Source organism: Varanus komodoensis, unplaced genomic scaffold (assembly GCF_004798865.1).
Source record: "Varanus komodoensis strain SLA01 unplaced genomic scaffold, ASM479886v1 scaffold4, whole genome shotgun sequence".
Lineage (NCBI taxonomy): Eukaryota > Metazoa > Chordata > Lepidosauria > Squamata > Varanidae > Varanus > Varanus komodoensis.
The window spans coordinates 37,849,109-37,877,048 of record NW_025335941.1 but is presented as its reverse complement, the minus strand read 5'-3'; the positions used below and the strand labels follow the sequence as shown (position 1 = coordinate 37,877,048).

The window sequence follows — 27,940 nt, the reverse complement described above, 5'->3', positions numbered from 1 at the left end:
ATGACTTATTTTCCTTAGTAATTGTTCCTCAGGCATTCTTTTGGTTATGATTGCACTAAACGGTCAAACATCCAGATGCTAGATAGTCAGACTCTCCTCTATATCGCTGGCAACCAACTAGTACTTCTGGATTTGAAACTTAAATACCAGAGATACCTTCGGAGCACAAGTGGTGGAGGGATTGGCATCATCACGGTATGGCATTTATTCTGTAAGATTTCTTGCTGAAGTTCTTTCTTGGCAGAAAAATACGAAGGATTTGTTGGGAAGTTTTTTCTCATTTAGTCATGTGGTTTCCATTTGAGGCACTGCCCTTGTCTGCTGCTTTCAGCCAAACCTTGGTTTAATTTCATATTTTTGTAATAGCAGCACGCTCATCAGAATGTTCCATTGATAATTCTTCCTTTTAGGACATTACTACGTACACATGTTGCTCGAGGGAAACAAGATAATTTGGGTTAGGGGAAACTGCAGCAAAGCAGACAGTGATATCCCCAAGTATGTTCTATTGTTCATTTTACAGATGTACAATATGTTGTTGATAATGAGGCACAGCAGCTGTAGCAGGCTCCTCATCTCTGTTCTTGGACATTGAAATGCCTGGAGAAAGTGGAATGTGGCACCCCAGAAATATGTGATTTGCTGTAAGGGCAGATGTGCAACCCCAATGCCTTTGTGTAATATTAGTTACCTTAGGGATCCTTCTGAATTAAAAAGTGGGATAGAAATGTACTAATTTAAATGAATATTTTACTGGGGAAATGTAAAAAAGATGATGCTGAAGATGATTAAGTTTTAAAAAAGGCTTTGCTTCTATCAGGTACACCCTAATAAAACACACTTTGCAGTAGGAGAAAAAGGATGGAAACCAAATATGATTATTTATGAGTATCCTTCCTTAAGGCCATACAGGATATTACGAGGTAGGTTGCTTTTTTCACAATTCCAGACATCTGCAGAAGAAATAAATCTCAAAAGTGAAAGCAGTATAGTATTTTAGATTTTTTTGTATGAACAGATGAGGCTTTATTGCAAATAGCCACCTTTTGTTTTAAAAAGGCATGTAAGTACTTAATAACATCACTTTTAAAAATATTGTGCAATATGCTTTTTTGCTGTGATCATGGTACAGAAAAAGACACGTATGGTTAAATGACCAAATGTTAAACGAATGAAGGTGTTTACTCCTCCATTCTTTAAAATTGCTTTATTTTCTGTTGTCTAAGGTGATTGTAGACAGCATAACTCAAACTTTCTTTTCTCAATTTTTGAATTTAATGACCTTACACTAAAGCTGAGAAGTCAACCATCTTAGAGCCTTTTAGCATCTTTTATGAATGATCTGTTTTCTGTATGATAATAATTCATAGGTATAATTCAGTGTGAAATTATTTGAGTGTACTCCTATATACTGACAGTGAATTCTTTGAGTATAGATCCATATGAAGTAAAAATGGCACCATCCATGCATAGGAACTGAAGTTTCACAGAATTAGAATGATTGTTTAAAGGGAGAAAACTTCAGTGAATACCATCTCCTCAAAACAGCACATTGAGCATGCTTAGTCATGGAAATGTTGAATGTGTAGTGGGAGAGAGAGAGAATGGATTATCCTAGAGAGAATGGATTATCCTAGAGAGATGCATGGAAGCCTGGCTAGAATGGTGAAAAGGATTGTTGCCTTTAATCTATATTTCATGAATTGATAAGAAAAAACAAAGAGGAGTTATGAATTAAAACAGCTCTTGGACTGTGGTTCAAATATTACCAAGCATAAAAAATAAATGCTTATTATGCACATATATTCCAGATTTGAGATTCATAGCCACAATTTCTATAAAAGTCCATGTTATTGTCAGTAGGCTTTTCTGCAGCCCACATTTTTAAAGATTTATATCCTTATATTTATGCCTCAAAGTGCTGTGGATGCTCTGTACTTATTTCAATAATGTTCTATTTCATTTGTCACACATGCATTCCCTGATGAACTGCCACTCCTCAGACATAGTGCTTTGCATCTGAGTGATACCTTTGAGGGAGGTTCATTAGGCAGCAATCGGGAAGCAGTCTTCTCTGTGCCAGTCACCTGATCTTTCCACTGAGGCATACCAGGTTCCAACTCTCTTATCCCTTCAGCACCAGATTAAGACTGTCCGCTATACAAAGGCATTTGACATCTCTATATAATACCTGGGGGAGTTATGTCAGCTGTTTTAACAGGATTGTCATTAACTTTAGTTATTTGAGTTGTTTAATTTTTAAACATCTGAAGTACATTTTTTATTTGTATTTTATGAGTGTTCTACTATGCTGGAAAACTTTGGATAGTGGGTGGTACAAAAGTAAAATCAACAACAACAAAATGCTAACTGGCTGGGGAGGCAAAATATTTTCTCCATCATTATATTCTATTACAAAGCCTGTTATTGCACCTTATTTCTAGGTGGAACAGATAATGCATATGCATTTGCTGACTTTAATCGTTCGGGTACCTTGATAGCCACTGTTGGGAGCAGCCCTGACTATATGTTGACAGTTTGGGATTGGAAACAGGAAAATATTGTATTGAGATCAAAGGCATTTTCACAAGATGTTTACAGAGTCACCTTTTCTCCAGAAAATGAAGAGCAACTCACCACATCAGGTTCAGGTCACATAAAGTAAGGCTGCCCCCAGCAAATATTTTATCTTAAGTAAAATATCATGGTGATATACATAGAGAAGGCATAGGCTCCATCATACCAGATTTAACCCAGATCAGCCCAGAATAAATGAATCTCTTTCCTGATTTTTGTGAGTAGACTGAATTTACCAGGTAGTATGGGTATGGATGGTAACATTATGAACACAATGTTCTGAACCATGACAAAATTATCCTACACTTATTTGGAAAATCCCTCAAACTTAAATTTTTAAATACAAATGAATGTATAATGCATACTATATTGTGTAACTAGGACAGACATCAGAATTAACCTATGCTAATTCATGTGTGCACACACACACACAATTGAACACACACTATTTTAAATTCCCATCCATTTAAACAAAACAGGTCTAAATTTGCAATATGTTGTGCTTGTAGTTTCCAGAAATAATGTGGCCTGGCTTGCATGCAATGGTGAACAGTGGTTTAAAATTTCATGTATAATATTAGAAATTTAATATTTAATATTAAATTTATTAAAATTTAATATTTAATATTATATGAGCACAGGACTTATGTGCTCTCCTCTCTCCTCTGGTACAGCCACCAGAAAAATTCTAAAAGTGTTTGCTTCTGTTTTCAGCTAACCATGTTTATACCTTATGTGCAAACCCAGAAAAACTCAACTTTGTTTTAACTATGGGTTAAACTATAGGCTTGTTTCCCTTAACTATAGTTAACTCTAACCACACTTCTCAGTTTGGGTGAAATGAGTAATTGTAGTTAGTTGAAAATGGAAGCAAAAGCTTCCAATCCCTTTTTGACTATGGTGGAAGAAGAAATGGGAGAAATGTGTGTCAGGTCTTGATTGGACCTATTTCCATAACTGGAAATGATTTACTGCTATATCTGAGCACAGCTGTCTAGTGCATTATCATACTATGTTGAAAAATATTTAGAATCTAACTTTGATGTTTATGTGGCCAGGTTTTGGAAAATGGCCCTCACTTTCACTGGTTTGAAACTACAAGGAGCATTGGGTAGGTTTGGAAAAACAGCACTGACAGACATTGAAGGTTATGTGGAGCTGCCAGATGGAAAGGTGAGAAGAGTTTCTATCCCCTCAGACTTTTCCACAGTATAAAGTGAAGTCCATGCCTCTGATCCAAGTTGGCGGGGCACTGCTATGTAGAAAGGGATAGCTATTCTGTTGCTACTGCAGTAAGTTGGGGTGATCATTCCCATTCTGTAGTATATGATGATATTAGCTATTAATGATATTGAAAAGAAAGTGGTTGTGGCTTTTGAGATGGCAGTTTGCCAACAAACACTAAAAGCAAAGTCATGGATAAATATGAGCTTTCAGAATGTGTAAATTGTTTCCTTTTAAGAATTGCTCAGTAGCTGTTTAGAATCATGTTATGTAAACATCTATTGAAAACATTTCAGGGCCTTAGGATATAAAAATACAAGTTATATTTACATTGATAGCAATCTATTTGTAGGGTGATTGTCTACACCTATAGCCCATTAAAATTGAGGGGGCTTACTCCTGGATAAATGTGTACAAGATTGCAGTCCAAGTCTTACAGACATTCATTCTGTTTGCCATTTTGTCCAATAAATGAATTACTCTTTGTGAAAAGCTTAATTCAGCTTTCATAGAAAAACAGTATATTATCCATGGTTTTTCTTTCATGTACATCAGTGCAATATGATACTAATCTATTCTATATCATTTCCATCAAAGGTACTTTCAGGGTCAGAATGGGGCAATTTGTTACTCTGGGAAGGAGGCCTTATAAAAGTGGAACTCTGTAGACCTGGCCATAAAAATTGTCACAATGGCCCAGTGAATCAGTTAGTTCTGGATGAAGGAGAGGTGGTAACAGTTGGATCAGACGGATATATCAGAGTGAGTGTTTTTTTAAGAACAGAAGTATTAAGTAAACAAAGCTTGTCTGCACCCAAGCTTATTCATGGTTTAAGGATGTTAATATTCTATACATTGAACTATACATTCTATACATTCAAAACAGCCCCTGTTCAGTTATAACTTCTGCTAGTGGAATATACTTCATTAACTAGATACCCTTTAGGTTAGTTGATGGTGAGTGTTTCTTGGGATGATTTTTTTACAGGTGTGGGTGCCAGCACATTTGCTATTTGTCAAAGTGGGAATGACCTGGAGTAGACCATCTATGGTCTACTCAAAGAATAGGCACGTTTCAATGGAATAAGGCAGTCCTTCGGACCTGAACATAGGGTGAACAACTTGTGGAGGCTTCAGAGATTTTAGATGCTGGAAATTGTTCATCAGTCCTCACCACTGGTTATGCTGGCTAGAGCTGATGGGAATGTAGGCCAGCACATCTGGAGATCCACATGTTGCCCACTCCTGCTTGATACAACTGCCTAAGGGCCAAAATAATTATGATTAGTTATGTGGATGCACTTAATGTGGCAGCCTTGGGACTAGAAGAGGTAAGGAGAGAGGAAGTTTAAGTCTTTCTCTCCTTACCACACTCTCAAGCTTTCTAAAGCTACTGCTGTTTGCATGTCAAGAGGAAGCTGGCATGGTCCATGGTCCTTGAAGTATGAAGGTTTTTTTACATGCTCTATGTGTTCTCTGCTGCCCTTCTGTCTATGTAAAGCTCTTTTGATAATACATTTTGATAATAAATTTACTTTTTCCTCTAATTTGATGGGAAGTTTGATGGCAAGACCCCAGGGAGAGAATTTTTTTCACCCTGCAAGACCCTAACCACTACAGAACACTGGAAGTGGCAGAATTTCTGCATAAAGGAACTGGAGTAATCTCCACCTGCTCTCTTAGGTTTTTTCATATGGTCTATATTTTCACAATTTTTCTGAAAATGCTTTAGTATTTGGCAATAATTAAAATCTTTTCCAAATTCCAAAGGTTTGGGATTTTGAAACAATAGACACAGCTGATATTGTGGATGACACTGGACTGATGGAAATGGAACAAATGAATGAACTTTTAGTTGGCAAGAATGTCAGTCTGAGCTGTATGGTGAAAATCCATGAACGTGGAGAACCATATTGGTATGCTCAGGTAAGAATTTCTTCCTTCTTTCTCTAACGGATAGAAGATTTTTTTGTTTCTGTTATTAGGACAGTAGGGTGTGATATCTGTCCCTGTTTCAGTAGCATGATCTAGTGTTTTCTGTGTTTAGAATGTGATGATGATGTGGTGGCTTGTGCTACAGAGTGCAGAAAGCCCTATGCTAGTGAAAACTTATGTTTTTCTGAATCTTGGCCCTAAGATTGATAGTATCACAAAAATTTCCTGCCTGAACAGGTCTGGTTATATGACCAGACAAGGTTCTGTTGCACATGTGTTACTGACTGCACCTCACACAGCATTGCAAGGTGCATCTCATCTCTGGGATTCAAAGCAGTATTGCTAAATTAGAAATAGGGTACTATGGAATTGTATTATCCAAGATTCATTGCTTTTTTGTTGAACATTCAATGTAATTTGCATCATAGAATTTTATAAGACCACTGATGAAAACCCTAACTGATTTTTTAGTGCTTCTGAAACAGCTCATCTGTGTTAATTAATTTCTAACAATGTGCCTGTATATAATTGGTAAATTTGTTAACATGTTTTTGCTGTTTCTGTAAGTTATTCAACATTTTATAAGGGCAATTAAACTGAAATATGGAGTTGTATCAGAAGCTGGGATGAGTCCTGGTCTCTTAGACTTGTTTTGCTGGAGGACTTCCGCATACATGCTGAGGTCATACTATCAGGAGTGGTTCAGGATCTCATAGTCTTGATAACTGTGGGTCTGTCCCAGTTAGTATCCAGTTCCTCATATTTGACAGATGTACTTTGGATCTAATTTTCTGTATAGGGTGGGATAATGATGATCTGTATGGAGCATAGTTGGAACCATATAGTTCCATTATCATGGACACATCACTACCTAGTTGGGTTTAGTTTTGTTAGGATTCAGAACTTCTGCAGTGATGGAGGGCCAATTAAGATGCAGTCAGAGTCATGGGATAAGATGGAAGACCAGCTGGTCTGGATGATTTTCTGATGATTCTTGGGCATTTTTCTGTCTCATTAGGCAGTATTGTCAACTCTTGGTTGACCTCTGAAATGGAAAAATGACTCAGGCACTTGACACAATTGATTCTGAGAATTCTCTCCCATGGAATGGAGTCAAATGCACCCTCTGTTTTTCATAGAGCTATAGATGATTAAATGAGTAAAATGTTGACTAGAGTGATGTTGACAGAAACCTTGGAATTAATTCAACTAAACATGAGCTAGAATTCATTTTGAAATTTATGCTGTGACAGTGAGGGTAGTAAAGAACGTCTGTTGCTCTCCCACCACTGTGTCTGCACAGAGTCTCCTAATCAAGAGTTCAGTGGCATATTACATTCTAACTTGTAAGCAGAAAAAATGAACCACTCAGTAACCACTCTGTGAGCAGTTTGTGTAACACTTTGCATATAAAATCAATTTTACCCATAGTTATTTGGATATCATAGTTGATACAGATCTTGCAGATGTAACTTTGGTCCTTGCTTGTCTATTTATAGTAGACACTTATTTGTTTGTAGGGCCAAATGATATGGACTTGATCTTTGGGGAGGTGAAGCCTACCACATGTGTTTTGGATTGTTCCCCATCTTGGTTTTTAAGTGTAACTAAGGGAATATTGGTTGAGTAGGTAAGGGTAGTGATGAATGCCTCTTTATGACAAGGTGTGATTCCTTCTTGCCTAAAACAGGTGGCGGTAAGACTTTTGTTAAAAAAAAAATTCCCTCCCTGAACTTTACCATAGTGGATAAGTTCTAGTCAATATCCAAAGATCTATTTGTGGGCAAGGTGCTGGAGCTTTTGGTGACTTCTCAGTAAGGATTTCTAGATAAGGCAGAGTACCTAGATCAATTTCAGTTTGGTTTTAAACCTGGTTAGGACAGACACTGCTTTTTTCACATTGGTGAAAGATCAGATAAAACTGAGAATGTGACAAGAGGAGTGAGTCCATGCTGATTTTGTTAGACCTCTCAGTGGCTGTTACTATTATCATCTATGGTACCCTAAGGCATCTGCCTGAGATGGCATTGGAAGCCCAGTTGCATAGTCCAGTCCTTCTTGGAGTGGCAATTTCAGAAGATGGAACTGGGGGATTCGGCTTCCATACTGTGTCCATTGCCCTGCCACGTCCTTCAGGTTTCCATCTCAGCCTCTGCTGTTTAACGTATATATATGAGTGGTGGCAAACCTCAGGCACATGTACCAAAGCGGCACAAAGAGCCCTCCCTGATGGCACGCAAACTCATCAGTGGAACATTCAGCCTATATATGGGTTACGGATGTGCCCCAGGTTAGGGTTAGGAGAACGAGGTATCTTGGGATGATTCTGATGCTTGGAACGTGTTACCAATGGGCAGAAATGATGAACTGTGCAGGAAAAGCTATTCAGGGAGGGCTTTTTCAAAGTCACATAATTTTCAATAAGACTTCCAGCCTACATTAGGGTTAGGGGTGTGCCCCAGTGTAGGGTTAGGGTTAGGAAAACGCAGTATCGTAGATCGATTCTGATAATTTGAATGTGCTTGGAATGTGATTAGAATAGGCTGAAATGATGAGGTGGGCAGAGAAAGCTACTGTAGGATGAGTTTTTCAGATTCTTATTGTTTTCAATAAAACTTTCAGCCTGCATTAGGGTTACGGGTGTGCACCAGGGTAGGGTGAGGGTTAGCAAAACTGGGATAACTCGTTCTCCTAACCCTACCCTGGTGCACACCCCTCACCCTAATATAGGCTGAAAGTAACATTGAAAGTAATGCGATTTTGAAAAAGCCACCCTTGAGTAGCTTTTTCTGCACAGCTCATCATTTCTGCCCATTGCTAACAGATTCCAACCATAAAAAACTTGCTGGGATAACTCTTTTTCCTAACCCTAACCCTACCCAGGTGAGCACCCCTATCCCTAATATAGGCTGAAAATTATATTGAAAATTATGAGAATCTGGAAAACCCCTCCCTGATTAGTGTTATCTGCACAGCTCATCATTTCTGCCCATTCCAAGCTCATTCCAACCATCACAATCATGCTGGCATGACTAGTTTTCCTAACCCTAACCCTACCCTGGTGCACACCCCCAACCCTAATATAGGCTGAAAGTACCATTGAAAGTAATGCGATTTTGAAAAAGCCTTCCTTGAGCAGCTTTTTCTGCACAGCTCATCATTTCTGCCCATTGCAAAAACATTCCAACCATCACAATCATGCTGGGATCACTCGTTTTCCTAACCCTAACCCTACCCTGGAGCACACCTCTAACCCTAATATAAGCTGAAAGTTCCATTGAAAGTAATGTGATTTTGAAAAAGCCTTCCTTTAGTAGCTTTTTTTTTTTTTTTTTTTTTGCAAAGCTCATTATTTCTGCCCATGGAAAACACAGTCCACCCATGGAAACCATGACGGGAAACCTCGTTTTCTGAACCCTAAACCTACCCTGGTGCACACCTCTAATCCTAATATAGGCTGAAAGTTCCATTGAAAATCATGAGAATTTGAAAAACTCCTCCCTGAGTAGCGTTATCTGAGCAGCTCATCATTTCTGCCCATTCTAAGCTCATTCAAACTGTCACAATCATGCCGGGATACCTCATTTTCATAACCATAACCCTACACAGGGGCAAATCCAGAACCCCAAAATAGGCTGAAAGTACCATTGAAAGGAATGCAATTGTGAAAAACCCGTCCTTGAGTAGCTTTTTCTGCATAGGTCATCATTTCTGCCAATTCTAAGCACATTCAAACCAGGACAATCATGCCGGAATACCACGTTTTCCAGTGGGGTGTGCCCCACTGTAGGGTTAGGAAAACGAGGTATCCCGTCATGGTTTTAATTGTTGGAATGTGTTTGCAATGGGCGGAAACGATGAGCTCTGCTGAAAAAGCTACTCAAGGGTGGCTCTTTCAAAATCACGTTACTTTCAATGGTATTTTCAGCCTGTATTAGGTTGAATTTTTTTTTTCGGTTGAAATTTTTTATTTAAATAAAAGCCTACTACAAAAGTTACAAAAGGCACAAAAAGTGCAACGTTACAAAAATAGAGAAGTACACCATCCAATATTTACAAGGTGTCAAAATGCCAAATGTACACACATTTACAGGATTCCCAAACTTTACAAATCAAATTTACAGAAAGAACATTCTACAGACTTCTCCTTGATAGGTTCATGCCATGCGTCTCACCAACATTTTCCATGTATGAGCGGTATACGTACATTACGTGATCGGCGCATGAGCCCCACTCAACCATGGCCACAATTTCCTCCACCGACTGGGCGGCATCCTCCCTTTTTCCTTGCGGCTCAACCAAAAGATCTTCTCTTGGACAAATTTGACCGAGCCGGCCATGTCAGCCACCTTTCGCGTTTTTATCTCTCTGTGGCGTTGGAGCGACAGCGCCAACAGTACGTACAGATTAATCAGCCTAATCATGGACCACGGTACAGTCCAGTATGTCTCGGGAGCCGTGGTCTCTCTCCACCGCCGCTTCCTGGGCACCCTCCTCCTGGGTCCCTTCAATGGAGGAGTGGGTTCTGTGCCAGACACGACCGATTCCCAGTCCTGGGAGCCCAGATCCAGCCAGTCCAGCGCTTCAGACACCGCCTTCCACGTGGCACGTGCCGCGGGGCAATCGCTGACCAAGTGCCTCACCGTCTCCTTTTGCGCCGTCCTGCTCGCGACAGCCCGCTCTTACACTGCAGTCTGGGGCAGGCCTGTGCCCACTCGGGAAGCCAGGGACTGGTCCCTTGCAGGTCATACACCTGATGATACAGCCTCCACCTGATGTCCCACAGCCGGAACAGAACCCTTCTGTCGTGAAAATATTCTATCGAGTAAGTCTGTTCCCTCAAGTATCGACAGAGGTTCTCCCTCCTTGCATTCTTGACGACCTGCAGTCTGAAATAGGCCACCTCTAGCAGCTCTCTATACACCGCTCGTTTGATACTCCTCAGGTCCCCCCGGCTAGTACCAAACCATTCCGCATGGACTTTATGCTGCTTGATGAAGCTGTAGCGCTCCCTCAGATATTCGGGCCCCGTGCACCGCATCGTGGCCGAGACGGCAAAGTCGAGGCAGTGCTCCCCCCACCAGGTTTCCGCCCACGGTTTACCCACCCAGTGCTGCGCAAACAGGACCACCCACATGTGAGGTCGGTCCCCCCTCCTCCCATTGAACGTATTTACCAAAGTTGTAACACAGGAAGGTTGTGAACATCCTCAGACGGAGAGCCGGGAAGTCCAAACCCGCCTGATCTATCTGTCTATAGGCCACCACCCTCGCCAGAGGGAAGGTGGCCATTCCCCAGAGGAATTTGAAGAGCTCCTTCTCCAGTTCCTTCATCATGGCTCCCGGAGGGGGGTAGACCACTGCTATGTTATGCGCTACCGGCAACACGTACGTGCGTACGTAAACCGCCTTTTGATACACGGTCAGTTGCCACTTCCTCCACATCCCAATTTTCTCCTTAAACTTTTGAAGCCAAGAGAACCAGTTCCTCTTCCACCCTTCCTTGGCTATGGAATAGTAAACCCCAGAATCTTCACCTTCTCTACCTTCTGCTCATTCCCGCCCTCCCCCTCTTGGTCTGTTTCCATGGGAGATATCTTAAGCTGCTTGCCTTGGGGTCAAAAGAAATAAGGCAACTTTTCTTCCTGTTTATCTGAGAACCCGAGGCACGTGCGTACGTATCAAAGATCAGCTGCACGCTCCTGACCTCTCTTTCGTCATTCAGGAGCAGCTAGATGTCATCGGCATGGGCCACGAACTTGATCCATATGGGAGCACCGGTAGGAAGGGCCGAACGGATCCCCGCTATCCCCTCCTTGAGCTGTATGTGGCACAGGACAGCGTCCAGAGCCAAGACATAGAGGAGTGGGCTCAATGGACACCCCTGCCTCACTCCCGATTGTAAATCGATGCGACTTCCCCTGTGTCCGTTAATCTGGGGGGTGACGGTGGCTTTGGCATACAGCAGTTTGAGGAACCCGACATAGGAGGGCGGGAGGCCCTTCCATCGGAGAACCCTCCACAAGAAGGAGTGGTGGACGTTATCGAATGCCTTGCTCTGATCTAACAGGAGAATCCGTCCCGCCCATTTCCTGTCCCGCACCAACTGGAAGATCTCCCGCATAAGACAGAGGGAGTCTATAATAGCTCTCCCCGGCACCGCACTGGTCTGGCACCCCACGACCAATTTGTGTGCCACGCTAGCCAGTCTCCTGTTCAGTATCTTCGCCAGGAGGCGATAATCCATGTTGGTCAGCGCAATGGGCCTCCAATTAGCCGGCAGCGTCAGGTCCCCTTTCTTAGGGAAGAAAATCAGAGTGCCCTGATAAAAGGATTTGGTGAGTCGCTCTCGGGCCAGTAATGAGTTAACACTTTTGTCAGAGGGGGAACGAGCCATTCCCGAAATATCCTATAAAATTCATATCCTAGCCCATCTGCTCCCGGGGTGGAATTTCCTTTCTCTGTCAAGATGGCTCACCTCACCTCTTCTTCTTCAATAGGTGCCTCTAACATCTGACTCTCCGCTTCTGTCAGTTTCCCATAGAGAGAGCCTGCTTTCTCTCTGGGAATGTCCTCCAAGAAGCGTTCCACCTCATGGGAGTCAATGCCCTTAGGAGCGAAAAGCTGCTGGTAATACCGCCCCATGATAGATAACATCTCCTGCGGGTGGAGGGCGACCGCGTCTCCTTCCTTCTCTCGCAGACCTTTCATCTCTATGGGTGTCTTTGGACTGCGAGCCTTCGCCCACTCCTCTACGTCAACAGCGGAGCCCTTCATTCTATAATCTCTATAATTTAGCTGGTTCCTCCTTTGGGTGTAGTGGAATTCCGCAATGACTTTCCTAGACCAGACCAAAACCCCTTCATCGTACGGTCGTCCCTGATTCATTCTGCTGTGGCACTGTAAGAAGTGAAAGACGGCCTCCTGGTAGTGCTGGAGTCCTCGTCTATTCACCGTAAACTCATACTTGTGGCAGCTGTTCCTAATCGCCCTCTTGGTCCTTTCCCACCATTCCGGTAACTCATCGAAATAGATGTCACGCAGGGTCAACATATTGGCCAAAACGGAAGCCATGTTGTCCCTGCAAGACTCGTCCAGCATCTTGGGTCTGAGTCTCCACAGGGGTCTGCCCCTAGGGTAGACCTGCCCGAAACTCAGCTCAACGGCCAGAATGGTGTGATCTGACCACGGGGTGACGACGATGTTGCATTTCTCTGTCTTGACCTCCTTTGGGGCTCTGAGCCGGTCTAACCTGCTTGCTGTATTCCCCGAACAGTAAGTGAACCTCACCCCATCTATAGTGGGAAAAGTATCTAGAAACGCCTTCCTGCAAGGCACGGGGAAGAAGTCCAACAAGTTAGGCACCTCCAAGGCTTTATCCCGGAGTCCTTGACTCATCAGGGATTTTTCCAGGTCCCTTTCCTCTGCACTCAGGGCCAGTGCTCTGCTCCGAGCGTGAGAGCTGACCGCACAAATCCTGTCGGATAATTTAGTCCTATTGTTGAAGTCTCCTGCTATTATCAACTGGTGCTGCGTGAAACAGAAGTTCTTGAATTTCTCCGGGAATTATCGACAGGTGCATAGAGACCACATAAGCGAAAGGGCCTTGAGATCTCCAAGCCGTCTGCCGACAAATCTTTTAAGGAGAAATCGATCACGATCAATCTCCCCGGGAGGGCCTCTAAAATGTTGTCAATATGGAGATTATGTTTTTCCCTAAATAGTACAGCTACCCCTGCACCACATTCTTCTCCGTAGGACCACACCGACGGTCCGTGGACCATAATCTCTGAGCGTGGCTCCTCTGCTGCTCGTTGCAGATGTGCGTCTCCTGTAAGACCGTGATATCATAGTGAAGCTTAGCTAGTTGTGGGATGATCTCCTCCCTTCTCTTTGGTTGTTGCAGACCTTGTGTGTTCCAAGTTGAAAGGCTAAGTGTTGCCATAAGTGAGAATAGATAAAGAAATTGCTGCAGTCTATCCAGTATACAAGGAATCGTAAAAGATCTCAATCTGCACTGCTTCCTGAAAGACACGAGCCCCGCTTCAATAAAGACCGCTATCCTCACGTCTCAGTTCTTGTTCCGCTCTCTCTGAGGAAACTTCTACCTCCTTGGACAAAGCCCGAGGCGTAGCCCTACCGTCAAGTGAGGGTGGGGAGGGGGTGTCAGGAGGATGGGGAGGGTGAGGTGGGTCTGGCGTGAGGTCTGGGGTAAGGTCTGAAGGAAGGTCAGAGGGTGGACCGGAGGGAAGGTTTGAAAGAGCTTGGACCTGGGGAGGCACATCTGGGGGAAGGGCCGCTAGGGCAGTGGAGGACGAGGAATCTGCTTCCGGCAGTGTCTCTGCACGTGGCTGAACGCATTCCTGACATACCGCAATCGACATGTCATGCGGCACAGCCCTTTCTCAGGAGGATGGATCTCCTGGCGCCCTTTCCTCTCTTTCCTTTTGCCGTGCACCCTTTGCTCTTTTGGTGGGGTCGTGCCAGTATGATGGTTCGAATGTGCTTAGAATGGGCAGAAATGATGATCTGTGCAGAAAAAGTTGCTCAAGGAAGACTTTTTCAAAATCGCATCACTTTCAATGGTACTTTCAGCCTAAATTAGGGTAAGGGGTGTGCACCAGGGTAGGCTTAGGGTTACGAAAACTAGTCATGCCAGCATGATAGTGATGGTTGGAATGGGCTTAGAATGGGTAGAAATGATGAGCTGTGCAGATAACACTAATCAGGGAGGGGTTTTCCAGATTCTCATAATTTTCAATATAATTTTCAGCCTATATTAGGGATAGGGGTGCTCACCTGGGTAGGGTTAGGGTTAGGAAAAAGAGTTATCCCAGCAAGTTTTTTATGGTTGGAATCTGTTAGCAATGGGCAGAAATGATGAGCTGTGCAGAAAAAGCTACTCAAGGGTGGCTTCTTCAAAATCGCATTACTTCCCATGGTAATTTCAGCCTATATTAGGGTTAGGGGTGTGCACCAGGGTAGGGTTAGGGTTCGGAAATCGAGATTTCCTGGTACGATTCTGATGGTTGTAACTTTTCCAGTATGTAGAAATGATGAGCTATGCAGAGAAAGCTATTCATGAGTGCTTTTTCAAAGTCTCATAACGTTCAATAGAACTTTCATCCAGCAGTAGGGATATGGGTGTGCTCCAGTGTCGGGTTAGGATTAGGAAAACATCGTAGATCAACATGGTATCGTAGAGCTTAGAATGTGCAGAAATGATGAGCTGTGCAGATAACGCTACTCAGGGAGGGGTTTTTCAAATTCCCATAATTTTCAATGGAACTTCCAGCCCACATTAGGGTTAGGGGTGTGCACCAGTGTAGGGTTAGGGTTAGGAAAACTAGGTTTCCCGGCATGATCATGATGTTTGGAATGTGTTTACAATGGGCTGAAATGATGAGCTTTGCAGAAAAAGCTACTCAAGGATGCCTTTTTCACTGTCTCATTATTTTCAGTCGAACTTCCAGCCCATAATAGGGTTACGGGTGTGCCCCAGTATAGGGTTAGGGTTAGGAAAACGCGTTATCATAGATCGATTTTGTTCTTTTTAATGTGTTTACAATGGGCTGAAATGATGAGCTTTGCAGAAAAAGCTACTGTATGAGGACTTTCTCAAATTCTCATGAGTTTCAATAGAACTTTCAGCCTACATTAGGGTTAGGGTTGTGCACCAGGCTTGGTTTACTGTTAGGAAAATGTGGTATCCCGGCATGATTGTGATGGTTGTAATGAACTCAGAATGGGTAAAAATGATGAGCTGTGCAGTAAAAGCTACTCTAGGAAGGCTTTTTCAAAATCGTATTACTTTCAGTGGTACTTTCAGCCTATATCAGGGTTATGGGTGTGCACCAGGGTAGGGTTAGGGTTAGGAAAACAGGTTATTCCAACTTGATTTTGATCGTTGGAATGTGTTTTCAATGGGCAGAAATGATGAGCTGTGCAGAAAAAACTGCTCAAGTAAGGCCTTTTCAAGTTCGCCCTTTTTCAATGGTCTTTTCCTTGTATATTAAAGTTAGGAGAGTGCACCAGGCTAGGTTTTTGCCAGTGGTAGAGAACCTGTGGCATTGCATACAGAGCCCTTTCTTTCTCTGCGTATGCCAAGTCACCACTGGAGAACCCCAGCCACCAATAATAGCACACATGGGGGCCATGCGCATGCTTGGAAAGTTGTAGCGGTGCCAGGTCATGATGTCGCGAGCCATGACACATTAGTTGCAATTCGTCCAAGCTTTTGCTTGGCCATTCAGTGCACTGTGAGGGGCATATATATGTATTTGCTTTTACTGACTGTAGTTTTTTTTTTTTTTCCTAAACTAAAACCTCAGTTTTCAGGTTTTGTAGTAGTGTTGGCCCTTTGTGATAAATAAGTGGGTTTTGGTTTGCAGTTTGGACACCTGGCCTCTAAAATATTCACCATTACTGGTATATATCAAACTTCTGGGTAGTATCTAGAAATTTGATGTTTCCTTTATTTCGGCATCTATCTGAATTAAAGCCAAAGTCACATTACATATTATTTTTAATAATAACCTTTGTTAAACGTTTTCTTCTTTAGGATTACAATGGAGCCATATGGAAGCTTGATCTGAGTTTTGCAAATGTTGTAAGTCTTTCTTTGCATTTGCTTTTCCCTGTTCCACCACACCCTTCCTCATTTATACCCAATTCTATACTTGATGGCTAAACACAGGCTACTTGTTTACATTTAAAGATATATAAGTCCCATGGTGTAAGAGTTTTAAAAGGTTAAGCATCAGGAGTTATTTGTGATTTTACATGCCTCAGTTGATCTTTTAATCTTTTTAGCAGTTTGAAAAAATTGGGGCAAATACTGCAGGAAGATAGGACAGGGTTAAGTGTACCAAGTTTCAAATTGTTTTATCAAACTAGCACAATATAATAGACCATGGAAAGGTCTGAAAAAAGTGGAATCTATTTAGATGAAAAGTAGTGTACCATGAACTTACTGGGAAATCCAATAATGTATTGTGGCAAGTGTCTGTCTATACACGTAAAAACATATTTGGAAAATTTTTCTTTAGGGGCAAACATGTGTGAGAATTGTTATAAGATTATGTCCAGATGAAAGGCAATGCCAAAATGATTACAGTAGATAAAATGAATAATAAATACTGGAGGAATGAGTCATCCATTGAAAGCTATTTACATATCTGGTAGTTGTATGCCAAGGCAAAAAAAGCTTGGTCTTAGAGTAAGCATATGGTAAAGATAATAAAGTACATAAAGAATTAGTACTTAATTTACTTCTATTGAGAAATACATATACACAGTTACTTTTGGAGGATGGGGATGGATAAGCCTTATTGAATTCAGTAGGGTTTACTTCTGAATAGACATGTAGAGGATTGCACTGTCACTATCTTATATGATAGTAGCAGCAAGAATTTATTACACAAAGTAATAGCAAAAGGTCCAAATGCGAATAATAACAGAATGGGTGATAAAAATGTTTGACTACACAGCAATGGCCACCCTGTACCCATGATAGGATTGTTTGCTCAGATTTGGATGATATGACAATCCATCATAGGGGCAATCCCTACTACAAGCCATGTTACCCATAAGCAAGCCACCTAAGACGAAGCAACCTGTTTCACATGACATGACAACCTATATTGGCTAGTTGCTCATGACAAGTTATGTCATGCAAATCCGGTTACCGACTGTTTGAACAGGTAAGCACGTTCATCAGGAGATCTGTGATTATACTCCCACCGGCTTTTTTCTTCCTTTAAAGCAGCTTTGGGCCTTCCCACTTGAACTGAGGCAGCTGGGTTAATATATTCTTTTCTCTATGACTAAAAGTTACATAGGGTAAAATGCTCTGAAGAATCACAGGCAGAAAAGGTCAACTGATTCCTCTGCTGTATGGTTCTGATCCAAGTCAGACCTTCCTTTGACTGCTTTTAGGAAAAGAAAAAGATGGTGATAGATCTGATGACAGATCTCCCATGTCACTGTAGTATGACCCCGGTATTTTTAAGGTGAATAAAAAATCTGATAAAGATTTCTGCTTCCTTCTTTGAGAGTACAAAGCATTTTGATATAGATCTTTTAGGAATGTTCCTAGTTTTTGCAATAGTACACACATGCCTCATTTCAATCAAATATTTTAATAAAAATTAGGCATCCTAGAGAACGTCTAGCCTACTTCAGGCATCTGATTTTCAATGGGACTTTAATGGTGTAAGACTTTATGTAGCACTACTCACAGCAGCACTGAATCTTATAACTGGAAGGGACACAAAAATCATCTAGTGCATTCTGTTACCCATGCAAGAAGCAACTACTGCAGCAGTCCTGGCAGATGACCATGCAATCTCTGCTTAAAAACTCTAATGAAGGAGAGTCCCCAAAGCTTTTAAAAACAGTTTTATACATGGCCCTCTGAAAAGCTTTGTATGTTTTTCTCTGTAGACCCATGATCCAGAATGCCTCTTTACTTTTCATTCTGGAAAGATAGAAGCTTTATGTGTCTCTCCAGTCACATACCTCATGGCCACCACCGCTCTTGACCGTAAGTGTGTCTTTTTCATTCAGATTCCAGCCCTAGTTCCTCCTTCCACATAGTTTTAAAGGCTAAGATTAGTTATATTCAGGGGTATCATCTATTGTACACTTACAGGAGTATAGTTTATTTGATTTTTTTCAGTGTCTCATGTAAGCAATGTTTTTAGTCACTTTATATATACATTTAGTAGAATTGTGTCTTTTCATGAACTATTTTGTATTCAAATCTTTGTAATTCTGAAATAATCTTTTATGTTTTGCTCTGCACAGTACTCCTTTGAAAATAATTAATGTAAATGTTGCATTTATTTATCTTTGAGAAAAATATTCCTGTTTCAGATGATAATGCCAGTATGTTTGAAAAGAGAATATTGCTAAGTAAGCTTCAGATGATCTTTAGGAAACTAATAATAATTTCTATAGCAGTTCTAATGGGCAAGCAGTTTGGCAGCCTTGTCTTCATAACAATCTTGTGTGGTTGAATATTGTAACTCTTACTTTGCTTCTGGGAAATTTGTCTGAGAGATAATGTACGAGATTGAAAAGGTCCCTTCCATTAAAAGGAGAAATCTTCTTTCCAGTGGAAGGGCTCCATTGAAATTATAGGAGGAAGCAGACCTTTGGATCCCATCTAGTATTTTTCTGGAAAGACACACAGTTGATTTAGAGATAAATTTAGATATTTACCCATGTTTCCCAAGGCCAGCACTCTGTAGCTGCCTGACTCTCTGCATCAAACTGTTTCTTTCTGGAAGGTATTTTAAAAAGCTCCAAAGCTACAAAATAATCTGTTCTTGGGAAAATTTTGTTTGCTTGTGGGGACTGGGAGGGAAGAAATATGTTTAAGTTTTTTTCTGCTGTAGCAAAATGTGTTTTTTAGAAAGCAGTGGAGATATGTCTTTCCTCTTCCTGATCACCTGTTAATTGTCTTAATACAGGTACAGTGCGTGTCTATGATTTCATTGGAAATGTGCAGTTGGCTGAGATGAAGTTAAAACAGGGAGGAACAGCACTGACCTGGGCACCAAAAGTGGTAAATAAGGGGAAGTACATGGATGGAGCCTAGCTGGTGTAATATATAAATGGCTAATTGTAGTGTCTGTCTGGGACGATAGAGCATAGCAATTCAGGAACCGTTTGCCTGATTTCTTCTCCATTTCTGTTTGTTTAGCTTCATACACACTGCCTCCACTTTCCCTCCTACACCTTCTTAGAGATACACCTTCCTTAGTGTTCAGGTACAGCAGCATTAGAGTGGACTGGATAAATCTGCATACTTTCAAATAAGTGAGGTTATGTTTTGAAGAAGAAAGGCATAATTTCTGATGACTTCCTGCTCTATATGCAGGTATTTTAATTCTTCTATGTTAAACAACAAAACTTTCCTCACTTGTTTGTCTAAAGAGATTCAAATGTTTCTAGTTGGGCCATCCAGTATGGAGGAAGCATCAACCTCAGCATGACCCTTCAGACGTTGCTGAACTTCAGCTCTCATCAACCTTCTCTTAGTATGGCCAATGATTCAGAGATCATGGAAACTGTAGTAAGAAAAAAAATCTGGAGGGCCACAACTGGCCCACCCCTACCTAGAGGAAGATATTATGCTATCTGTGGGTGGGATGATTGTTCATGATTTTGCCTTTTGTATTTGGTATGTTGAAAGCACTGAGCCAGTATTGCCAGGATTTGAGGAAGGTTAGTCTAAGGTTTTAAATGTGGTTTTGATTTTGTTGGTACCTATATTTGTAATTTGGGGGAAATGCTTTTGTGTTTCATGGATTTTGTTTTTGTTTCCTGTCCCAACATTTCTGGTTTAGTTAGGATTACGATGTATTTTGGGACTGACATTTAATCCACAATGTATGTGAATTATTCTCAATATATGCAAACAATGTCAACTTTTCTTGGACTTCTAGAATAAGTTATAGAACAGGGTTTAATTTAGTTTGTTATTCTCTCTACTAAAGGTGAATCCTAAAGGAGGTGTAATTGCTGCAGGTTTTCAAGATGGCGTGGTTCGCATTATTGAACTTTATAATCCAAAGGGTCTCCCTGTTGTTGCTGGACGGGAGACAGTAGCGGATGCAGCCTTGCGTCTGAAACAAGCTTTCAAGCCTCATACCAATGTAGTTACAGCATTGGCCTACGAGCGTGATGGGGAGATGCTTGCCACAGGGGTATGGTTTGACTTTTTAGATGAATGCTTGTGAATAGATAGCTTATATAACGCAGCCCTGGGGTGCCTTTGAATGCAGTCAAAATTAATTCAGAGTTGGTCTGACATTCCAGAGTTTAGCCTGAACTGCATTGTTTGAGACAGATGGGCAAAACCTCTGTGTGCCTCTGGAGTTTGCTGGTAGTGCTAGCTGCTGCTGCTGAAGTTATAGTTAGGCTATAAAGTTTCATTCAATATATTTTTCAAAGATAGTAGAGATGTGCAACTTTGTATATCATTTGTTGTAATTGGCTGGCATGGCTACTCACGAGGAATGTATATATGAGTTTGGAAATTTCTTGATTTTATTTCTTTTTCAGAGTAGAGATAAAACTGTTTTCTTCTTTACCATTGATGACAAATATGAACCAGTTGGGTTCATTAGTGTTCCAGGACCTGTGCAGGCATTGCAGTGGTCTCCTCCTTCTCATGTGAGTGGCTCCATGCATGTAGTACATTCATCTCATGCTTTTTGACGTTATTATTACTACAATTATATCCCACCCTCCCTTCTTTTTTTAAAATAGTTGCCCATGAACCATGGTCTGTTTTTATCTTTCATCATCAAAACTCAGTGCTGTGCACAGGCCTGATGCTTTCATCTTATGTTTTGACTTGCAGCCACAGAGCACACTACTTATTTTCTGTGAGAATGGCATTGTTGTCCAGGTTCCGGCTCCAAATCCCGGGGATTATGAAGCAACATCTACTTATAAAATCAAAGACCTTCCTGCTGAATACTTTCGTTTCTGGAGCATAAAATCTCACATTTTGGTAAAGCATTGCAATATAAGTTAGGAAATGAATTTCATAGTACCTAAATATAACTGAACTACACAGTGCTGAACTGACTGGCTCAGCTTTCCCCAATCTGATGAAATCTGGATGTGCTGGACTGTAACTCCATCATGCCCAGCTAGTATGGTCTGATGGCTGGATGTGAAACTCCAGCTAAGTCATATATAAAAGTTGTGGCTCCTCATAATATAGTCACAGTTTTGCTTTCTTTGATACGGGTTGTTTGTTATAAATTCTCAGAGATTAAGAAGACAGATGGCATAAAACATAATAATGGTATTGTATGGAGTGGTTTAATGGGCAGAATCCAGTGCAATGTTTAGACTGCTGCTGGGTCTTAAAACATATCAATTCCATTGTACAAATCACCTCCAGCACTTGCCAAACAGAAATTTAGTGCTTTTGGAGTAACCCAAACAGAAGCACTTGATTTTGGAAGGAAGCGGTTCAGCAGAGCTGCTTTATGGGATCTCCAACAACCTGCATCCTTCCAGAAAAAAGCATTTCTGAGGAAATGCGAAATCTTTTTTGCATAAGCAGTGGGTTCTGCTTACATAATGGAATAGTCAGGGACCACTGCCTGGGGAAGGTAAAGCATGGGTGTTGGGGTAGGGTGAGTGCTCCACTGGGTTCTATAGTATTTACCCTGTTGAGAACCCAAAGATGACCTTCCACATGCAGATATCATCTCCCACTCACAGAAGGGTTGTTTTATATATTGTAATCTAAATTAAAACCAAACTTGTTTGTACCACTTCTCCCATAAGTGGATACACAAGAACTACTATAGAACCTATTATAAAGCTGTATTAATTATTACATGAACATTTGTTCAGGTATGTGCTGAACAGCACTAGGCTTTTATTTTCTTTTTTGCTCACAGTTCTTTTGGATCCAACGCATTATATGCATTGTTTCTCAAAATGGTGTATATGGGATAGTCAAAAACCCTATAGCACAACATAACTTTTTACATTATTGTTCAGTATTTTTACATAAAATACTATTTTATCCAGTGCATTTTTTCTCTTCTTCAAATGATTGAGCAAATGTATGTATCTAAGCCAATGAATTCTCCTCCAATGCATAAAATAAATTTTATGTTGGCCATACTGATTTCCATAAAACACCTACCCCTCAACTTTGCTGCTTTTCATTGGGGTAGCATGAGGCATTTTTACACAGCTTCACACTTACATGAATTCATGCTGAAGGTTTGCACTATTGTACAATGCACAACCAAAAAAACAACAAAAACATGATTTGGTGAGATGGTTTTTCCCATAGAAAATGAATCAAGATGTTCAAATGAAAGGCAAGGAAATATTTGTCAAATACAGGACTGTATTTTTGTCTTCCTGTCCTGGTTGTGGGTTTTCCCAGATGCTCCTGGTTGGTCACTGTAGCAAACCTTTGGTCTGATTCAGCAGGCCTTTCTTACGTTCTTATTTTACTATTCCAATAAAGAGAGAACAGGAAATTAAACGAAGAGAAGAAGTGAAAATAGAAAAGGAGAAGGCAAAGCAGAAGTTCATAAAAGAGCAAATGGATCAAGGCAAAGAGCTAGAAGAAATTGAATTTCCAGAAGAACAACTTCAGGAAGAGGAACCGCTGCCAGACATCTATATCCCACAGACTCCAAGTCCCATCCTCTGTGGGTTTTATTCTGCACCAGGGAAATTTTGGCTATCTTTGGTAAACCTGTTTTATATCTGTTTTGATACAAGGCTACACATTTCAATCCAGTCCATCTCAAAGATTTCTCCTCTCATGGGTGTGGTTTAAATGACTGTGAAGGTGGCCCTTTAAGTCTCATTCTTTCTTCTCTCAATTTAATTCCAGCTTGATGAGAGTCAGAAGTTGGAACAGAGGGGATAAAACAGTCTCTTTGCACTGTAGTACTGGCATCACTTTCATTGTCTTGTTGACAACCTCAGATATGAGATTAAAATTTAAATGAAAAGATGTCCATTCTGAATGTGTTCCAAACAGATAAGCCATTTCCTCAGAAAAGGCAAACTTTTGGCTGCTGCATCTGTATATGTTACTGGTTCTGCCCTCCATTGATTTGCAGCTTTGCTAGATGAGCTGGCCTTCCAAAGACAGTGTGCCCTGTCTCACAGCCTGAATTATTGAAATGCATTTCTAAATTATATGGTATGAAATGTCAGTTGTGATGAATCCAGCTTTATGGAAAGGAGAAGATTTAGGCTGTAATTTTTATATGTAATAGGTTTTTGAGGGCAGTGGGAGGGAAAAGGGAATAACTTGTAAAACATTTAAGTATTTTCACAAAGTTACTCTTCTTAATAACCCTTCATGATGTAATCTGTCTGTTTTTCAGGGCGAATATGACACTGGATTCTTGTACCACTGTGCATTTTCTCCTATACAGCACCAAAAAGATCCTGAGGCTAGGCAAGATGAGCCCTTTGATGTTATTCCTATAGAAGATGCAGATGACAATCCCATTAGACAGATCTGGTTTTGGTAATATGACATTTGCAGTATGTCAAAGCTGAGTGTTTTAGAAATGTGTGGAATCCTTGTGTTTTGTGATGCACAGGTCTATACAAGAAACAAAAAGTGAATTTTTGCAAGAACCAACCAGCTGATATTGTAGCTGGTTGCTTAGCATGTAACATCCTTATTTTGAATTGTAGTGATTAGTTAAAACAAACAAAATCCAACAACCTAGTATCACCTCTACATGCAGGTTGCACATCTTGATCAGGGCATATAGAGAGGGCAAAAATTCCATTGTCTCCATTTTATATGTAATGTTCACACATTTGAATCTTAAATTATTTAAATTCCATCCATTAGCAGAGATGGCTCTGAGTTTTAGGGAGCCATAGGCAAGAAGCAAAAGTAAACATAGTGAAGATAGCATGTATATGAGCTCATAAAAGTGGAATCAGATTCTGTCCAACCAAACAGCATGTTAGAGAAGTGGATGGCTCAAGAAATATGCAGGTCACCTGTTTTGTTCCTGTACTATTTAAGTAACATCCCTAAATTTGTAAGAGACATGCATTGCATGCTTAGACTGAAATAACCACTGCATTTCTTAATTCACTATCACCAAAAGCTAGACGATATTAGGCATAGAGCCTTTAGTGTGGCAGACTCCACCTTACAGAGTATCCTCTCAGCCAATATCAAGCATGCTCATTTATTATTTATTTATTTATTTAAAACATTTGTATGCTGCCCAATTGTGCCACAGCACCTCTGGGCGGCCTGTTATTACAAAACAAAGGCCAAATTGCAATTAATTATTAAAATATTTTTTTAAAAAGGAAGGTCTTCACCTGGCACCGAAAAGTAAGGAAGACTCCAGGTAAATCTCCTTGGGAGAGCATTCCAGGTATGGGGAGCAGCACCTCATGCACTGATATTGCTTGGTACTTTTCAGGCTAGCATTTTCTGACTGGTGCATACATTCCAGCCACTGTTATTGATCTGTTTCTTCTACTATAGCGTTTATACATATTATACATATATTATACATTAGGGTATCTCTCAATGTAGAGTGGTTTATATATTGGATAATAGTTAATATATTATTATTCTGCATCAGCCTGTATAACCTTCTGCACTATTCCTAGTCTAAACAGGTTTAGATGCCAATTTTATAGGGTATTCTGGAGAAAATATTTCAGTTGCTTTAATTTTGTCTGCATTTACAGCTCCAGTGGTTTACTGATGTTCTGTGGGATGGAGAATGGAGCAGTGAGGATTTATCCTCTTCACCACAGTGAATTTTCAATGGACAATATAGCTGGATATTGGTCATTCAGCCTACATGATAATGACTATGGGAAAATTCAAGGGATCTGTACAAGTTTTGATGATCGGTTTCTGGTGACCTGTGGAGCTGATGGCAACATCTTTACTTATAACATCCTTTCTGCTGAGGAGGTTAAAAAAGTGCTCAAGACTAAGGTCCCTTCTCCAAGGGTAAGTAATTGTCAGGAAGACATTATTCTTTAGGCCTCACCCTGTTTTAAAGTGCATATTGACTGGGAACTTCCTAGTTCTTTCTCTTTCCATGTGTACCTTTTTCAGTGAGGAGAGGGATGGGGTCTGATCATTTGAAAGTAACAATTATGCCGTGATTATTAGAAAATAACTATGGTTCCCTGGCACATAGTATTGTGATTATGAAGAGCAGCATAGAGTTCTATCTTAACCTTAGGGACAGTCATACCAGCCATTGATTGATTGATAGTGCCACCAATTGTTTAATTTCATTCTTCTACAGGGAGGCCTTGATAAAGAGAGAGCAGCAAAAGATATTGAGGATCCTAATGCCTATAGGTAAAAGTGCTAAATGTGAGTCTTGTAGCTTTGTCTATGGGTCATCAAGTGGTTTTGCCAGATGATCTCTCTGAAATGGAGCATGCCCTATGCCAGTTTGTCTGTGGGCAAGTCCTGTGGCTATTCTCGCCATCTCTCTCCTTCATTTCCAGGATGGCAACAGGGAATGGGTGGGCAGGTTATATCTGTCAAGATGTCAGATTTGACACACATGCTCCTGGTTGCTAAAGAGAAAGTTCTCTTCATTGTTGCCACCTTCCAAGCCTCCCTTGAATTGACACTTGGAGGAAGGCCCTGGAGGTTGAGCACAGTGTCCAAGTAGATTGTGGCTGGGAGAGGTGCTTGAACAGGTGTTATGTTTCCAAGCTGCATAAGTCTTCATAGGTTAAAATCAGCACCTTGCACTGGGGCCTAGAAGCCTACAGACAGCCAATGCAAGCAGGCTGATATGGGTCCTACTTACTAGTCTGGCTGCTGCATTTTTCACAACCTGCAGTTTCTGATTAGTCTTCAAGGGCTGTCCCACCTAGAGTGCATTGCAGTAATCTAATTTAGAGATTACCAGAGGATAGATTATTGAAATGACAGTATCTGTATACAGATGGGGGCATAGCTGGGCCACCAGCCAAAGCTGGTAGAAGGCACTCTGAGCCACTAAAGCTACCTTAGCCTTGAGTGACAATGAAGGATCAAGGACAATTCCAAGCTCCTGCCCAGGGAACCTTATGGCTAATGGGGCAGGCTAAAATCTAATAATGAACCTGCTCCTTCAAGAGGAGTGTAGCTCCATCTAGAATAGATTAAACACCTTCCATCTGCTCAAAGGAACCACACACCAACAGTATGTCTGGATTGAGTTTTAGTTTATTAATCCTCATCCAGTCTATGGGCACAGCCAGACACTGGTTTAGCACATCCACAGCTTCACCTACTTGAAGATGAAAAAAAGAAAAAGAGCTGCATATCATCAGCATACTGATGTCAACACAGTCCAAAACTCCAGATGATCCCACTAACAGTTTCATGTAAGTGTTAAATAGCATGGGGGACAGAACAGACCCCTGAGGAACTCCATGTCGGAGAATCTATGGGGATGAACAATATTTCCCAAACACAACCTTCTTGAGCTGGTCCCCAAAGTAGAAGTTGAACAACAGTAGGAGGTGACCATGTTATAATGATCACCTTCTGCCTTCTCTTTATATTTTTCATGCATTTATAGTATTGAGAATGCCAAACAAAAAAAGGAATATGATGAGATAATGAGAGCAGCAGAACTTAAGAAGTACATGAAGAGACAAGAACTGATCACTCTACAGCAAGAGTTTCAGAATCTGCTCCAAATGAACAGTGATCTGCCCAAACACATGCAGCTTAACAGGGCAGTATGTATGCGTTAATTTTTTAAAAAACTTGGAATTCATGACTTGAATACCCTGAGTTTTACAATGGGTCAATATATTATTATTTGTGTATAAAGGAAAATATACATTACAAAATTGGTCAAAGTCTCACGGACACTCCCTGCTGAGAGAAACTAAACCCTATAGCGCTACATAAGCAATTTCTCACTCCTCTGGGAAATACAGAAGAATACTGCCATGAGATTGTTGCTTGAGTCACTATTGGCTTGTTTGCTGTGAAGCAAGCAGTCTTCCTCAGCATGAGTCTCTCACATGTTTGAAGCACAGCTCTCATCATCTCAGTCATTGGCCATGTTACCTGGGACTGGTTGGAGCTGTAGTTCAAAATGTCTGAAGGGATCCACATTGGAGAAGGCTTCTCTAAACTAAGCCTGATCACAAGAGAGTCTTGTAGCTTTGAGAGCCAGTATGGTAGAAACTCAGGTTCTAGTATCTGTTCTGCCATAAAACTTATTGCATGTTTTTATGCCAGTCGCTGTCTCTCAGGCTAACCTATCACACAGGATTGTTGTGAAAATAAGAGAGAAGTATCATGTACACTGCCTTGGATTGTTTGGAAGAAAGGTGGGATATGAATGTAGCAAATTAATCAATGAATCAAATTATATACTACTATGGGTTTAGAGTGGTCATGGGAATGTCTTTTCATGGGAGTTAATTGTTACAAGATGGCTTCCTAATATAAAGATCCAGGGGGCAGGGACTGATCCAAAGTGTAAGTGTGTGTGTGTGTGTGTCTGAGAGAGAGAGAAAGAGAGAGAATGTGAGTGAATAAGTGAGTGAAGCAATAGCAGTTTGAGATGGAGGGAGAATAAGTACAGCACAGAGGAAGCTGTGAGCAAAATGGCTGAAGTGCAGGGTTCTTCTCTTTGGAGATCTAATGCGTGTGGTAGAAATGCTCCCGGGTA

General features: G+C 41.0%; 1 protein-coding gene across 1 annotated transcript in view; it reads left to right on the top strand.

The window, feature by feature from the left end:
• CFAP44 (cilia and flagella associated protein 44) overlaps positions 1–27,940 on the top strand; it is a 56,264-nt gene that overhangs the window by 7,819 nt on the left and 20,505 nt on the right. Inside the window, exons 5-21 of the mRNA XM_044441783.1 lie at positions 33–195; positions 821–923; positions 2,445–2,661; positions 3,636–3,750; positions 4,399–4,563; positions 5,572–5,727; positions 16,297–16,344; positions 18,180–18,285; positions 19,211–19,305; positions 20,240–20,449; positions 20,808–20,918; positions 21,109–21,261; positions 22,753–22,980; positions 23,630–23,775; positions 24,978–25,248; positions 25,553–25,608; positions 26,831–26,993. Coding sequence (XP_044297718.1) covers positions 33–195; positions 821–923; positions 2,445–2,661; positions 3,636–3,750; positions 4,399–4,563; positions 5,572–5,727; positions 16,297–16,344; positions 18,180–18,285; positions 19,211–19,305; positions 20,240–20,449; positions 20,808–20,918; positions 21,109–21,261; positions 22,753–22,980; positions 23,630–23,775; positions 24,978–25,248; positions 25,553–25,608; positions 26,831–26,993 — 2,506 coding nt within the window. The remainder of the gene's footprint in view (positions 1–32; positions 196–820; positions 924–2,444; positions 2,662–3,635; positions 3,751–4,398; positions 4,564–5,571; positions 5,728–16,296; positions 16,345–18,179; positions 18,286–19,210; positions 19,306–20,239; positions 20,450–20,807; positions 20,919–21,108; positions 21,262–22,752; positions 22,981–23,629; positions 23,776–24,977; positions 25,249–25,552; positions 25,609–26,830; positions 26,994–27,940) is intronic.